The sequence below is a fragment of the Pan paniscus genome, chromosome 21 (assembly GCF_029289425.2).
Source record: "Pan paniscus chromosome 21, NHGRI_mPanPan1-v2.0_pri, whole genome shotgun sequence".
NCBI lineage: Eukaryota > Metazoa > Chordata > Mammalia > Primates > Hominidae > Pan > Pan paniscus.
The window spans coordinates 19417555-19434026 of record NC_073270.2 but is presented as its reverse complement, the minus strand read 5'-3'; the positions used below and the strand labels follow the sequence as shown (position 1 = coordinate 19434026).

Genomic DNA, 16472 nt, shown 5'->3' with positions numbered 1-16472 from the left:
CAACTCAAACACGGTCACAGAGCCCACTGTACTCTTCTAAAATGACTGACACAGCAATGACAGGAAGGTTCTTGACACATTTTGAAGGGCACACTTAGGATTTGCACATTTCACTGCATATAACCTTATCTCCAAAAAAGTTGAAGAACTATGTTCAATACTGAACTTAAGTTAATGATACACCTGCTGAAGTGTTTAGGCATGAAATACATGGATGACTGAGGCTTGTTTTGAAATGCAGCGAAACGAAGATGGATTGATGAATCACAAACTGGATGAGTTATTGCTGATGAATTATCCAGTTTGTGACGGATTGTTAATCATTAGACAAACACAGACATGACTCATTTATTTGCAGATTTTTTAACAAATTGAAGATTTGTGGCAATCGTACATCAAGCAAGACTATTGGCGCAAGTTTTCTAACATCATGTGCTCACTTCATGTCTCTGTGTCACAGTTCAGTAATTCTCACAATATTTCCAACTTTTTCATTATTATTATATATCTGCTATGGTGATCTGTGATCAGTGATCTTTGATGTTACCATTTTAATTGTTTTGGGGTGCTACAAACTGCACCGATATAAGATGGCAAACTTAACTGATAAATGTTGTGTATATTCTGTTGCTCCACTGACTGACCTTTCCCTCATCTCTCTCCTCCTCCTTGGGCCTCCCCTATTTCCTGAGATACAACAATATTGAAATGAGGCCAATTAATAACCCTACAATGCCCTCTAAGTGTTCAAGTGAAAGGAAGAGTCACACATCTCTCATTTTAAATCAAAAGCTAAAACTCATTAATCTTAGTAGGGAAGGTATGTTGAAAGCCAAGATAGCTGAAAGCTAGGCCTTTTGCCCCAAAACTGCCAAGCTGTGAATGCAAAGAAAAAGTTCTTGAAGGAAATTAAAAGTGAACACGTGAATGATAAGAAAGTGAAACAGCCTTATTGCTGATGTGGAGAATGTTTTAGTAGTCTGAATAGAAAATCAAACCAGACACAACATTCCCTTAAGCCAGGGCCTAATCCAGAGCAAGGTCCCAACTCTCTTCAATTTATGAAGGTGGAGAGAGGTAAGGAAGCTGCAGGAGAAAGCTGGAAGCTGGCAGAGGTTGGTTCCTGAGGTTTAGGGAAAGAAGCCATCTCCATAACACAATGGCACAAGGTGAAGCAGCATGTGCTGATGTAGAAACTGCTGCAAGTTATTCAGATTAGCTAAGATCACTGATGAAGGTGGTGGCTACACTAAACCACAGATTTTCAGTGTAGTTGGAAGAAGATGCTATCTAGGATTCTCATAGCTAGAGAGAAGTCAATGCCTGGCTTTAAAGCTTCAAAGGGCAGGTTGACTCTCTTGTTAGGAGCGAATGCAACTGGTGACTCTATTTTGTTTTTCTAAGACAGGGTCTTGCTCTGTCACCCAGGCTGGAGTGGAATGGCATGATCTCAGCTCACTGCAACCTCGGCCTCCCAGGCTCAAGAGATTCTCCCACCTCAGCTTCCCAGGTAGTTGGGACTACAGGCGTACACCACCACATCTGGCTAATTTCTGTATTTTTGGTAGAGATGAGGCCTCACCACATTGCCCAGGCTGGTCTTGAGCTCCTGAGATCAAGCAATCCACCCACCTTGGCCTCCCAAAGTGCTGGGATTACAGGTGTGAGCCACCATACCTGGGCATCTGGTGACTTTAAGTTGAAGCCAATGCTCATTTACCATTCCAAGTATCCTAGGACTCTTAAGACTTGTGCTCAATCTACGCTTCCTGTGCTCTACAAAAGGAACAACAAAGCCTGGATGACAGCACATCTGTGTACAGCAATTACTAAATATTTAAAGCCCACTGTTGAGACCTGCTGCTCAGGAAAAAAAGACTCCTTTCAAAATATTACTGCTCACTGACAATGCACCTGGTCACTCAAGAGCTCTGACGGAGATATAAAGGAGATAAACGTTTTCATGCCTGCTAACACAACATCCATTCTGCATCCCATGAATCAAGGAGAAATTTTGACTTTCAAGTCTTATTTAAGAAACACATTTCATAAGACTATAACTGCCATACCTAGTGATTCCTGGGATGGATCTGGGCAAAGAAAATGAAGAATCTTCTGAAAAGGATTCACCATTCTACATGTCATTGAAACACTCATCATTCATGGGAAGAGGTCAAAATATCAACTTTCACAGGAGTTCGGAAGTTTACTCCCGTTCTTACAGATAATTTTGAGGGGTTTGAGACTTCAGTGGAGGAAGTCACTGAAGAGGTGGTGGAAGGAGCAAGATAACTAGAATTAGAAGTGGATCCTCAGCTGGGCATAGTGGCTTACGCCTGTAATCCCAGCACTTTGGAGGCCAAGGCAGGCGGATCACCTGAGGTCGGGAGTTCAAGACCAGCCAGGACAACATGGTGAAACCCCGTCTCTACTAAAAATACAAAAATTAGGTGGGTGTGGTGGCAGACACCTGTAATCCCAGCTACTCGGGAGGCTGAGGCAGCAGAATTGCTTGACCCCGGGAGGCAGAGGTTGCAGTGAGCTGAGATGGCGCCACTGCACTCCAGCCTGAGCAACAGAGCAAGACTCCATCTCAAAAAAAAAAAAAAAAGTGGATCCTGGCTGGGTGTGGTGGCTCACGCCTGTAATCCCAGCACTTTGGGAGGCCAAGGTGGCTTAAGCCCAGGAGTTTGAGACCAGTCTGGGCAACAAAGAGAGACCCCATCTCTTTTTTTTTTTTTTTTTTTGAGACGGAGTCTTGCTCTGTCGCCCAGGCTGGAGTGCAGTGGCACAATCTTGGCTCACTGCAAGCTCCGCCTCCTGGGTTCATGCCATTCTCCTGCCTCAGTCTCCCAAGTAGCTGGGACTATAGGCACCTGCCACCACACCCAGCTAATTGTTTTTTGTATTTTTAGTAGAGATGGGGTTTCACCATGTTAGCCAGGATGGTCTCAATCTCTTGACCTCGTGATCCACCTGCCCTGGCCTCCCAAAGTGCTGGGATTACAGGTGTGAGCCACCGCACCCGGCCTTTTTTTTTTTTTTTTTTAGATGGAGTCTTGCTCTGTCTCCCAGGCTGGAGTGCAGTGGCACAATCTCGGCTCACTGCAACCTCCATCACTTGGTTTAAGCAATTCTCCTGCCTCAGCCTCCTGAGTAGCTGGGATTATAGGTGTGCACCACGATGCGTGGCTAATTTTTTTTTTTTTGTATTTTTAGTAGAGACGGGGTTTCACCATGTTGTTCAGGCTGGTCTCGAACTCCTGACCTCGTGATCCACCTGCCTCAACCTCCCAAAATGCTGGGATTACAGGCGGGAGCCATCACACCCGGCCTATTTTTTTTAATTAAAAAGATGAAGAAGTGGATCCTGAAGATGGGACTGAATTGCTACAATTTCATGATAAAACTTTAATGGATATGGAGTTGCTTCTTATGCATAAGCAAAGAAAGTCATTTGTTGAGATGGAATCTACTCCTCATGCAGATGCTGTGACACTGTTGAAATGACAAGATTTACAATATTACATAAACTTAGTTGATAAAGCAGCAGCAAGGTTTAAGAGAATTGATTCCATTTTTTAAAGAAGTTCTACTGTGGGTAAAAAGCTATCAAACAACACTGCATGCTACAGCGAAATCTTTCCTGGAAGAAAGAGTCGACTGATGCAGCAAATTTCATTGTTGCCTTATTTCAAGAAATTCTGGCCAGGCATGGTGGCTCACGCCTGTAATCCCAGCACTTTGGGAGGCAGAGACGTGCGGATCACGAGGTCAGGAGATCGAGACCATCCTGGCTAACATGGTGAAACCCTGTCTCTACTAAAAATACAAAAAAAAAATTAGCTGGGCGTGGTGGTGGGTGACTGTAGTCCCAGCTACTCGGGAGGCTGAGGCAGGAGAATGGCGTGAACCCAGGAGGCGAAGCTTGCAGTGAGCCAAGATCACGCCACTGCACTCCAGCCTGGGGTACAGAGCGAGACCCCGTCTCAAAAAAAAAAAAAAAAAAAAGAAATTCCTAGGTGGGGCGTGGTAGCTCACACCTGTAATTCCAACACTTTGGGAGGCTGAGGCAGGCAGATCACTTGAGGTCAGTTCAAGACCAGCCTGGCCATTGTGGCAAAACCTTGTCTCTGCTAAAAATACAAAAACTAGCCAGACATGGTGGCTGGCGCCTGCAATCCTAGCTACTCGGGAGGCTGGGGTGGGAGAATGGCTTGAACCTGTGAGGTGGAGGTTGCAGTGAGCCAAGACCATGCCTGGGTGATAGATCGTGCCTGGGTGATAGAACAAGACTTTGTCTTAATTAAAAAAAAAACAAAAAGAGAAGAAACTGCCACAGCCACTCAGCCTTCAGCAACTACTAACCTGATCAGTCAGCAGCCAACAACATCAATGTAAGACCTTCCACCAGCAAAAGAGTATGACTCACTAAAGGATCAGATGAGCATTAACATTTTTGAGCAATATAGTTGACCCTTGAGCAACACAGGTATTTTTTTTATTTATTTTTTATTATTATTATACTTTAAGTTTTAGGGTACATGTGCACAATGTGCAGGTTAGTTACATATGTATACATGTGCCATGCTGGTGTGCTGTACCCATTAACTCATCATTTAGCATTAGGTATATCTCCTAATGCTATTCCTCCCCCCTTCCCCCACCCCACAACAGTCCCCAGAGTGTGATGTTCCCCTTCCTGTGTCCATGTGTTCTCAATGTTCAATTCCCACCTATGAGTGAGAACATGCGGTGTTTTTTTGTCCTTGCGATAGTTTACTGAGAATGATGATTTCCAATTTCATCCATGTCCCTACAAAGGACATGAACTCATCATTTTTTATGGCTGCATAGTATTCCATGGTGTATATGTGCCACATTTTCTTAATCCAGTCTATCATTGTTGGACATTTGGGTTGGTTCCAAGTCTTTACTATTGTGAATAGAGCCACAATAAACATACGTGTGCATGTGTCTTTATAGCAGCATGATTTATAGTCCTTTGGGTATATACCCAGTAATGGGATGGCTGGGTCAAATAGTATTTCTAGTTCTAGATCCCTGAGGAATCGCCACACTGACTTCCACAGTGGTTGAACTAGTTTACAGTCCCACCAACAGTGTAAAAGTGTTCCTATTTCTCCACATCCTCTCCAGCACCTGTTGTTTCCTGACTTTTTAATGATGAGTAACACAGGTTTGAACTGTACAGGTCCACTTATATGTGGATTTTCTTCTGCCTCTGCCACCCAAGACTGCAAGACCAAACCCTCCTCTTCCTCAGCCTACTGAACATGAAGATGAGAGTATGAAGACTTTGTGATGTTCATTTCCACTTAACAAATAGTAAATACACTTTCCTTCCCTTATGATTTTCTTAATAACATTCTCTTTTCTCTAGCTTACTTTATTGTAAGAATATAGGACACAATATATATTACCTTACAAAATATGTGTTAATCAACTGTTATCGGTCAGGTTCCCAGTCAACAGTGGGCTACTAGTAGTTAAGTTTTGGGGGAGTTAAAGTTATATGTGGATTTTTTTTTTTTTTTTTTTTTGAGATGGAGTCTCGCTCTGTTGCCCAGGCTGGAGTGCAGTGGCACCATCTTGGCTCACTGCAAGCTCTGCCTCCTGGGTTCACGCCATTCTCCTGCCTCAGCCTCCCGAGTAGCTGGGACTACAGGCACCCACCAACACACCTGGCTAAATTTTTGTATTTTTAGTAGAGACAGGGTTTCACCATATTAGCCAGGATGGTCTCGATCTCCTGACCTCATGATCCGCCCGCCTCGGCCTCCCAAAGTGCTGGGATTACAGGCGTGAGCCACAGCACCCGGCCGTTATATGTGGATTTTTAACTATGCAGTGTCAGCACCCCAACACTACTCAAGGGTCAACTGTAAAGTATTTTTTTAATCCAAGAATGAACAATGTTTTCAAAGACATAATGCTATTTAACACTTAACATACTATAGTGCAAACATAACTTTTATATGCAATAGGAAACCAAAATATTCATGTGACTTGCTTTATTGCAATATTCACTTTATTGTGGTAGTCTGGAACTGAACCCACAGTATTTCCAAGGTATGCCAGTAGAGTAAAATGTTAGTTACAGAATCAAGTTGATGGGTTCACCTAGGTAGTACGTGTTCACCGTACAATTCTTTCAATTTTTCTGTATGTTTGGAATTTTTCATAATAAAATATTAGGGAAAGAACCGATGCACTAAAAAATTCACCAACATTATGATGACTGGTAAAATCTATTACACTTCTAATGACCTTATCAGTTCAACAATAAAGGGACAAAAGTAATTTGTTGCCTGACTCCGACTAAACCCTTGAAGGAATAAATAAGAAAAGGTCATGCCAGACTATCATCAGGCCTAATACAACACCCAAGGAATATTGGTTTGTGAAGAAAGTAACCAGAGACCACTGGTTTGAGATAAATCACAAAACAGGACACTAAGACATGAAGACATGTGAAGAAATCCAACTCACCTGATTGACAACTTCAAAATAGATGCCAAGTGTAGATGTAGGATCTAGGCCACAGATTTTCCACTGACTCGTGCCACCAACACCAAGCTCCTGGGGGTGGGAAGAGGAATTTGAAAAACAAAACCAGAAAACCATCCCTGTGGTTAATTGCTAATGAAAAGTACTGACTGAGTAGGGCAGGCTACTTAGAGTATCTTCTTTTAGGAGAACATTTAAGTTGAAATAAAACCTTCTCCTGAAAAGAGAACAGATGAAGGCTTAACATTTACATTTACACTTTAAAATTAAGCTTTTTATATTGACATTCTGACCAATTTTTATTACATCATATATACTATACATATATATTATTTATGTTTATTTATTTTGAGATGGTCTCTCACTCTGTTGCCCAGGCTGGAGTGCCGTGACACAATCACAGCTCACTGCAGCCTCGACCTCCTGGGTTCAAGCAATCCTCCCGCCTCAGCCTCCCAAAGTGTTGGGATTACAGGCGTGACCCATCGTTCCGGGTTTACACATATACTATGTGTGTGCGTGGGGGGGTGGGTGTGTCGGGGGGTGTCTCTACATGGTATATAATGCTGAAATCCACAAAGAATCAATCAAGTCAGACTCTTAAGAAAGACCCTTAAGGTGAAATCACACAGCAGCTCTAAGGTGGAGAGCAGAGAGGGTACACTCTGTTCTGTCAGTACTCCCTAAGCTAGATAATGAGACAGATGGATTCACGGGGGTTCACATTCCTTGTAGTGGCCTTTTCTAAAGGAAGCAGGTGTTTATTATCTGCTGGAAGGTGAAGAGCTGTGCTCAGGAAAAAGGCAAAGAAGTCAAAGGAGCGTTCATGCCTCCCCTTCTTGCCTTGCTAACCCCATTCTAAGCACCAGACCCAGGACGGCTCCTCTAGAGCTCCAAAATATCATTTTCTCACTGATACACAAATTCCTTACTTAAACATTTGCTCTTTAGATGCCTTTATTGGAGAAACGATAAAGACAATTAGGAAATGACCATTTTATAATCCCCAAAGAAATAAACTGATTTGCACGAAGATCAATGGATGCTAAAAACCATTAGGCTGTTGGCAAACAAGAGTTTCATATTGTGCTACACACTCTCATTCAAAAGATTGCCTGCTAATGGCAAAGGGGGAAGTGTTCCCTTACAGTAGAAAGGCAGTGGGGCAGTTACCACCATCACCAAGCGATCTAACTCAGCACATGTAACACGGGACAGCAGACATAGTGCCTCTGGATGTGACACAAGCATAAAGTACACACTGCCCAGGAACAATGCTTGGCAAAAAGGCTTCGCCTGAATGTAAACACACCTTTAACCCAGACTCTCACTTTACAAAGGCTGTAATATCAAATGCAATGCCAGTTGGGGTAAAAACAGCTACAAAGGGCATTTGGGGGGAAATTAGGAAAAAAATATGAACTAGATATTAGGAAATTATTATTTTCTTAAGTTTGATAATGACATTGTGGTAGGAGAACATCCTCATTTTTAGAAGATGCATACTGACGTGCTTAAGGACTGTCATGATATCTGCAAATTATTTTCAAAGGTCGGCAAAAAAAAAGTTGATAAATCAAATGTGGCAAATAAATGCAAATCAGATAAAGCAAATGTGGCAAACAAGACAACAGAGCAATTATGGCAAAATGTTAACAATCAATGACTAAATGGTAGGTATAGAAATTCATCACTCAGTATGTCTGAAAATTGTATTTTCCTATTCTTTGCATCCTCATTCCCCAAACAAAACTTTCATGGCTGAATTCTACTAGAAATATTAATTAGTTTGTACTAATTCATAAAAATACCTTCTTAAACTACTTCAAGAAGCCTTCAGCAGGCAGATTTTAAGTCCATGAAAAATATTTTATAACAAGGCAGCCTTCCAAAGCCTTGCCAGGAAATGGGGTACAAGCCCCTTAGTACTCTGGGGGTAATGAATGACTCATCAGATGGGCTTTAGGGCAGCAATTTGCCTCACTCAGAAGGCTACAGGAATGTGCTCTCAAATCACCTTGCCTCTGCCAAGCTCAACAAAAGTTTAATTTATGTGGTCACCCAAGAACGTTTGTTGCTGACAACATGAAAGAAGACCCACACTTCCAGTGTGCCAGGCACTAACTGCTTCACCTGAACCAACTCATTTAAACCTCCTAACAATGCTGTAGAGTGGGCACTGTTATTATCCCCATTTGCCAGATAAGGATACTGAATCACAGAGCAAATAAGTCCTTTGCTCGGGCCAGGTGTGGGGTGTAAACCTAAACCTTGGATTCACATCTGGCTCTGTGGTCTACCCTCCCATTGACGGTGACAATGAGGGAAGAACATGACTGTGTAACCCCAGCCCAGGACCACCTTAGAGAGGCCTTGCCAAACCGAATGGTTTGCCTCCTAGCAAGTAAAGTATAATCAGAGGAAGTGGACAATAAGCAAAGCCGCTCATCTCAAATGATAACTAAATTGTTCTCAAAAACTATTACTAGAGAAAACTGATGTCTGTACACACAGCAGTGTCACCCACTTCCACACCAACTCATGGTGGTCTCTGTTGTAAAAGGCTTGTTATTAGCTGAGTGAGACAAACATATCACCTCTAAGGGCAATGAGCAATAGGCTTACTCTGGAAGGACTGTGCTGAATGTTTGCCTTGTGCTGAACAGCATGCCGTGGCTTTGGCACAACGACCATGGGTGGTGGAGTCAGGGGCACCTGGGCTCTAACTCCTTCATGTCAGTTCTGACCCTGAGCAAGATACTGAACCTTTCTGGGCCTCAGTTTCCTTCTCTCTAACCCTTTGGATGAACAGATGGAATAACACCACCTCTCCGAGTATAGTCATCAGTGAGGGTTAGCCCTTCTCCTGTCACTGCAGACACATCCAACAGGTGACATATGTGAGATCATCATGCTCTGACACTTCTGACGGGTTAAATCCGGGGCAGGAGGTGAGGGTGATGGAGTTGTTTTCCTTACATTTTCTGACACACACGGTCCTTTCACATTCAGAGATACGCATGGACCAATGGCTCCTGCAATCTTCAGTTCCCGAGAGGTCTATAACAAATATGTGACAGTGTAAAGTTAAAGATCACTTCAATCCACCCTGCTGTCATCATGGCCACAATGAAAGCTTAGAGGGAAAATATAACACTACTATTCTGCCAAGAGAAAACTCCACAGGGATCATAACTGCTTAGTCCTACAAACTTTTCCTCAGCCACTGTGATTAGAACTTTAATAAAATCCACCCTTAGAAACACTTGAAACATGAGCATTTTCAACTCTCACAACTTACTTTTTAAACTTTGAAATTACTGTACATGTAGATAACAATTCTAACAATACTACATTCTTTTCCAATCCCTTGTATGAATATATTCACATTCATGTATATCCATAATTATTTGCATATACCTAATCAGAGAACATACTGTTTTGTGTTGCTTTAAAAATACTTAATTCATGAACTCCAATATAACGACAAGGCCAACATACTTAGATTTTTAAAATGTGAATTCATTTCAAAAGTCCATCTTTAAAAGAAAACCCTCAAGCATTTAAGATTATGGTTTAAAGTCTAACCTAGATGATTTAATAATTATCTCTAATTCTCCAAGTAATAATTCCAATCGTATCTTCTAATGACGGCCCCCGACCTGCCCCGCCAACTGGCAACTCTGTTGCCCAGGCTGAGTGCAGTGGCATGATCATAGCTCACTGCAGCCTCTAACTCCTGGGCACATGTGATTTTCCCGCCTCAGCCTCCTGAGTAGCTGGAACCACAGGTGTGCACCACCACGTGAGGTTAATTTTTTTTTTTTAAATCATTTGTAGACACAGGGTCTTGCTATGTTGCCCAGGCTGGTCTGTAATTCCAAAGATCATGCAATCACCCCACCTTGGCCTCCCAAAGTGCTGGGATTACAGACATGAGCCACCGTGCCTGGCCTAACACCCTCTTTTAATGCTTTCTCAATGACTTAGAATCAGCTGTATCAGGGCCATGAGTCCCTACATGGAAAAAAAAAAATCTCAAAATGCTGTCTTTTTTTTTTTTTTTTTTGAGACAGTTTCACTCGTTGCCACAGCTGGAGTGCAATGGCAGGATTTTGGCTCACCGCAACCTCCGCCTCCTACGTACAAGCCATTCTCCTGCCTCAGCCTCCCAAGTAGCTGGGGCTACAGGCATATGCCACCACGCCCGGCTAGTTTTGTATTTTTAGGAGAGATGGGGTTTCTCCCTGTTGGTCAGGCTGGTCTCGAACTCCCAACCTCAGGTGATCCGCCCGTCTCGGCCTCCCAAAGTGCTGGGATTACACGCATGAGCCACCATGCCTGGCCCAGTGCTATTTTAGAGTACTCTGGCTATTCTTCAGGAAGACATTAAACATAACCACGGCTCTGTGCAATGCAGTGAGCCATGCTGATGGCTGGGTGGACGCAGACCACCGTGTGGCTGCCCCTGTCCTCAGTCCACAGTGCTGCTCATAACACCCACCCTACTTCCTCTTCTATCTCCTACTGCCTTGAAGCAGGGTGGAGCAGAGCCTGCGGGTGAACCAGGCAGCTTGTTACTTAGAACATAAATAAATATATAGGTCATCCTCAAGAAGCAAAGGGATAAAGTGAATAACATGCTTTTAATAGCCATTTGGTTGAGATCCTTTTAATTGGCTTTTACATGCCCGTGTCCAGCAGGTGGAGGTTGCCAGAAGTCTGGATATTGATTGAAAATGTAAGAACACTATAATTCCATTGAAGTTTTAAAAGTATGGCCAGGTACAGTGGTTCATGCCTCATAATCCCAGCACTTTAGGACGCTGAGGCGGGAAAATTGCCTGAGACCAGGAGTTTGAGACTAGCCTGGGCAGTACAGTGAGTCCACATAAAAAAAAAAAAAAAAAGTCTACCGTACCTTTACGTCCAAAGTAGCACCAAATGCCATTCGGAAATCTCCATTAAAATCTTTAGTAAAGATTCTTTGGAATGTCTGCTTGAAGAGAGAAGTGTTGAAAGAATCTCCCATTACCATGTAGCCTCTAGGTAAGAAGAAAAAAATCAAGTGAATATTAGGAAGATTGAAAGCCATTCAGATGCTCCCTCAGTATTTACAAAAATAATTTAAAGAAAAAAAGAAACCAGGTCCCCAAAAGAGCCACTGATTAATTTAAATATAAAAAACAGGCCGGGCACAGTGGCTCACGCCTGTAATCCCAGCACTTTGGGAGGCCGAGGAGGGCGGATCACTTGCGGTCAGGAGTTCAAGACCAGCCTAGCCAACATCGTGAAACCCCATCTCTGCTAAAAACACAAAGATTAGTAGCCATAATCCCAGCTACTCAGGAGGCTGAGGCAGGAGAATCACTTGAACCCGGGAGGCAGAGGTTGCAGCGAACCAAGATCGGACCACTGCACTCCAGCCTGGGCGACAGAGCAAGACTGCTTCTCAAAAAAAAAATTAATAAATAAGTAAATAAATAATAAAATAAATTAAAAAAATAAAAAACAGCATGTTAAATTCATACTTGGCAAAGAAACTACTTCTAAAGCATTAAACAGAAGCCTTAAGAACAGCTCTAATTCCTCTCACAGTTCTTTGGTATGTGAAAATACCCAGGCCTGTGGGAAATCCTTTTCAGGTTAATTTACTGCCTCAAAATACTGAATTCTTGACTTTACAAGAATTATTTTTTCCAACTCATGAGTATTAATATTAATCCCTTACTGAAGTTAGAGGAAAACATTGTGCAAAATGTCAGCATTTCATGCATTTGGACAGAAAAGCACAGCTTGACGCAAGTTACGCCTCCAAACGTCATTCATAAAACAAGATCTCAGAATCTTGAAGAACACAAGAAAGATCATCTGGTCCGGCCATCTCAGAGTGCCTGAACCGTCTGTCAGCTCTTTGGCACCAAATATCTACCTCTTCCTTAGTTTCCTGGAACAATGACATTTTCCAGCCTGCCTTGCCTATGGCCATGTGCCTCTGTTGGCATGTGCGTTCTGACTATTGCTGTGTCCTTTATATGTGGAGTGTGTTCCTCCAGGAAGAGCAATCCTTCTCTGACCTTTCCTCCTTCCTGCTGCTGTAAATGGCTAGAGCTCCAGCAACTGTCTTGAGCCACAGATGGCATATGAATGGTGGCAGAGCAGCTTAGTAGGAGCCTCAGCCCTTAATGACGACGAAAGCAACATACCAGCCCCGGACTGCCTACCGCCAGAGAAATAAACTTATTTTGGGTTTTCTGTGACATTCACACAACTCTAATACTAACACTCAACCAAACCCTCTGCAAAATACCTGCCAAGTTACATCCAGACTAGGCTTGAACTCCTCCAGCATTGGGAGCTTCCTCCCCAAGCTGTCCATTCTGTGTTTGAACAGCTCTGTTAAGAAAGGCCCTTCTTGATATTGAGTGAAATTTCATTTGCCAGCAGCTTCCACCCACTGGTTTGGTTCTAGTTCCACTCTTTGGTCACATACAGAACAAATCAGATTCCTTCACAGGGAAGTCCCTCAACTGCTGAATACAGTTCTCACACCCCATGTGTCTTCAGCTTAATCTTTTCCAGCTACTTCAATCATTCCTCACATGACAGTTTCCAGGACTCTCCACCACTGCTCTTCTTCAAACATCTCCAATTCATCTCCTATTGCCCCTTGAAATTGCAATGTTCAGAACAGAAAACAATGTATTTGGATAAGGTGTGACTAGCACCAAAGAAACCAAGAATATGGTCTTCCCTGAAGATAATCTTCTCCTATAGCACAGCCTGGAATCACCTTGCCTCTGCTGGAAGTCATCCCACACTGTTGGCTCACCTTGAGCTATACTAACACATGTGTGCAACAGATGGTAACTCTTCACAGAAAAAATTTACACGAACTAGCATACAATCTAAGGGATGTTCACAAATACACTAAAGCTTTTCTATGGACATTCCGAGTCAAAACTCCTGGAAGGCCCTGGTAGGAATTCATACTATTAAATGTGGATTACTGAGATAGCTACATCAGTATCATTTGGGACCCTAATTCTGTCACCTAACTCATCTGCTGCTCTCTAGGACAACTCCAACTGATTCTGGTTCTACCTTCTATTCCTTTTACTCACTGGGGACCAGCAGCTTCACCTGTGGGGTTGTTAGAAATGCAGACTCTCAGGCCCATTCCACAGCTCTATGATGCTTCTCAAACTTCTGTGCATGCAAATCACCTGGGATATTGTTCAAATGCAGGTTCTGATTCAGGTCTAGAGTGAGGCTCAAGATGCTGCATGGTTCTCAAACTCGGCTCTATGTTAGAATCACGGGAGAAACTTTTAAAATGCTGATGCCCAGGCTGCACCTCATGCTAATTAAATTAGAATCTCTGAGGACAAGACCTAAAGAAAGTGTAGCTTTTAAAGTTCCCCTGGTGATAACAATACGTAGGCAGCTGCAGACCAGTGCTCATCAGTGGTTCCTACACTTTCATGTGCCCTAGAATCTCCTAGAGAGCTGCATTCCCGGGGTTTCCGATTCAGGAGGTCTGGGTAAGGCCTAGAAATATACAATTCCAATCAGTTCCCAGGAGCCCCTAAGGCTGCAAATCTGGACACCACCACATGTTGAGAACCACTGCTCCACACTCTGGCCTGTGAATACAATATTGACTCAGGATTTGAGTCAGTACAACCTCTAGGCTGAGTGCACTTGGAGTTAGCCACAAAGTATGGCCACTTAGCCAGGTTTATCCTAGTTGTTTCAGCATTCAGACCCTGTTTTCCCCAATTCTCAAAAGGAAGTGCCCTGATGAAGGCCAGATAGTCCATGCTGCTTGCTTTCTTGGCCTGGTCTCTGTAAAAGTGTTAACAACTCTAAGGAAGAAATGAAGTTACTCTGAAACGACTTATTTGTAGTGAACTCTTGAGCCCTCCTACTAATCACTACTTCCCTCTCCAAGGAGCCCACAGGCCCTCCCCAGTCACTGAAACCATAGCCCAGAGCTACCTGAAAGCTTCTCTGAGTTGGCCTTGCCCATTCCTATGGCTCCATCACTAATTTCTCTTTCCTTAAAATAACACTGTCACTCTGCCCAGGTTTTCACTGTCAACATACCCAGTAAGATTTGCACAACACTTCATCTCCAAAAGTCCAGTTTGATCAAGGGCACAAGCATAAATATCAATGCAGTGACCATTTGCAGCTGTTCGATTAGCAAGCATCTCATAGTGCTGTGAAGAGAGGAAAGCTATCTTTAGGCAACAGTGACATTATTTCCAAGGTATGCCTGAATTACCAAAGGAGGTAATCGAATATAAAAACATGTAAATCATTTTCTTTTCTCTTTTTGTGACAGAGTCTCTCTCTGTTGCCCAGGCTAGAGTGCAGTGGTGCGATCTCCACCTCCCGGGTTCAGGTGATCATCCTGCCTCAGTCTCCCAAGTAGCTGGGATTAAAAGCGTGCGCCACCATCCCCAGCAAATTTTTGTATTTTTATTTTTATTTACTTTTTGAGACAGTCTCACTCCGTCACCCAGGCTGGAGTGCAGTGGCACGATCTCAGTTCACTGCAACCTCTGCCTCCCAGGTTCAACGGATTCTCGTGCCTCAGCCTCCCGAGTAGCTGAAATTACAGGCACATGCCACCATGCCCAGCTAATTTTTGTATTTTCAGTACAGACAGGCGTTTCGCCATGTTGGCAAGACTCGTCTCGAACTCCTGACCTCAAGTGATTCGCCCACCTTGGCATCCCAAAGTGCTGGGACTACAGGCGTGAGTCACCACTCCTGGCTTAAATTTTGTATTTTTAGTAGAGATAGGGTTTCACCATGTTGGCTAGGCTGGTCTTGAACTCCTGACCTGAAGTGATCTGCCCGCCTTGGCCTCCCAAAGCGCTGGGATTACAGCCGTGAGCCACCGGGCCCAGCCTGGAAATCATTTTCAAAAATATCTGAATAAAATAAAAATATAGTTTTCATTCTCAAAACCCTTTGAGTAGTTTTAAGGCCACCCACTCTAATTAAGGTCTGAAAGTAGGAGCAATAATTTAACAGCAGCTAAGATTGGAAAACTGTCTCTGAAACAGCGTCTTGCTGACCATGACACATGACCTTGGCAAAGTAGCTGTCACTCCAGAGCAGCCCAAACCTGACAATGGGCTTTCAGAATCACAGCCCATACCCAAGAGCACCTACCTTGGTTGCCTTTTTCATGAATCGTGCATTATCTTTCTCAATATCATGCCAAGAACGAATAGGAATCTTTAATTCATCTCCAACCACCATGCCAGGCCCTTGGGTAGGGGGACCTCCAGTAAACAGCATGATCCTGGCTCCTGTGTTTGGAAAAGTGCCCTAAAATAGCGAATGGCAGCATGTTAGAAGTATACAGCCTCACCTTTTAGTATGGTTTCAGTTTCCCAATAGAAATACTCCAAAGATGCATTCTCTCCAGCTGTCCTAAAAAGTGGTGATAATGCAGAATAATATAGATGATAATGCAGAAAAGCAGCACTTGTCTTCTTCCAACCTTATGGGTTTACACACTTTTATTAATTCGCTGTTTGAGTGCTCCCTATTGCTCTAATTCTTAGTTTTTCAATGAAAACTTTTGGCATTTTCAAAATGTTGAGGGGCTCCCTCAACGTGAATGATAATGATGCCTCAAATGCTTTCTGATACATTAACACAGACGGTTGACTTAGATCACAAGTGATTTTCAAACAAAGCCAACAAATATATTTTCTGAGAGCACGTTTGTATGATTTGAGAGGTCCTGGTAAATTTTAAATTACCTCCAGCAAGCCAACAGCAATGGACAAAGCCACACCAGTGGATCGCAAAGGTCTCTTCCCCTGAGTTACTGGCCATGGGTCCCTCTGTAGCTCCCCAAGAAGATCAGTGAGGTTCATATCAATCTTGTGAACAGGCTGCAGAAATCTGCAAGA

The 16472-nt window shown here is 43.2% G+C and overlaps 1 protein-coding gene across 3 annotated transcripts in view; it reads right to left on the bottom strand.

Annotated features, from left to right (window-relative positions):
- Positions 1–16472, bottom strand: part of SEC23B (SEC23 homolog B, COPII coat complex component) — a 53646-nt gene that overhangs the window by 18847 nt on the left and 18327 nt on the right. For all 3 annotated transcript variants that reach the window (XM_014342984.4, XM_014342985.5, XM_003810614.6), the window contains exons 7-12: positions 16320–16464; positions 15721–15879; positions 14641–14756; positions 11453–11576; positions 9511–9591; positions 6514–6603 (exon numbers count right to left, since the gene is read on the bottom strand). In XM_014342984.4, the coding sequence (XP_014198470.1) occupies positions 6514–6603; positions 9511–9591; positions 11453–11576; positions 14641–14756; positions 15721–15879; positions 16320–16464 (715 nt within the window). The remainder of the gene's footprint in view (positions 1–6513; positions 6604–9510; positions 9592–11452; positions 11577–14640; positions 14757–15720; positions 15880–16319; positions 16465–16472) is intronic.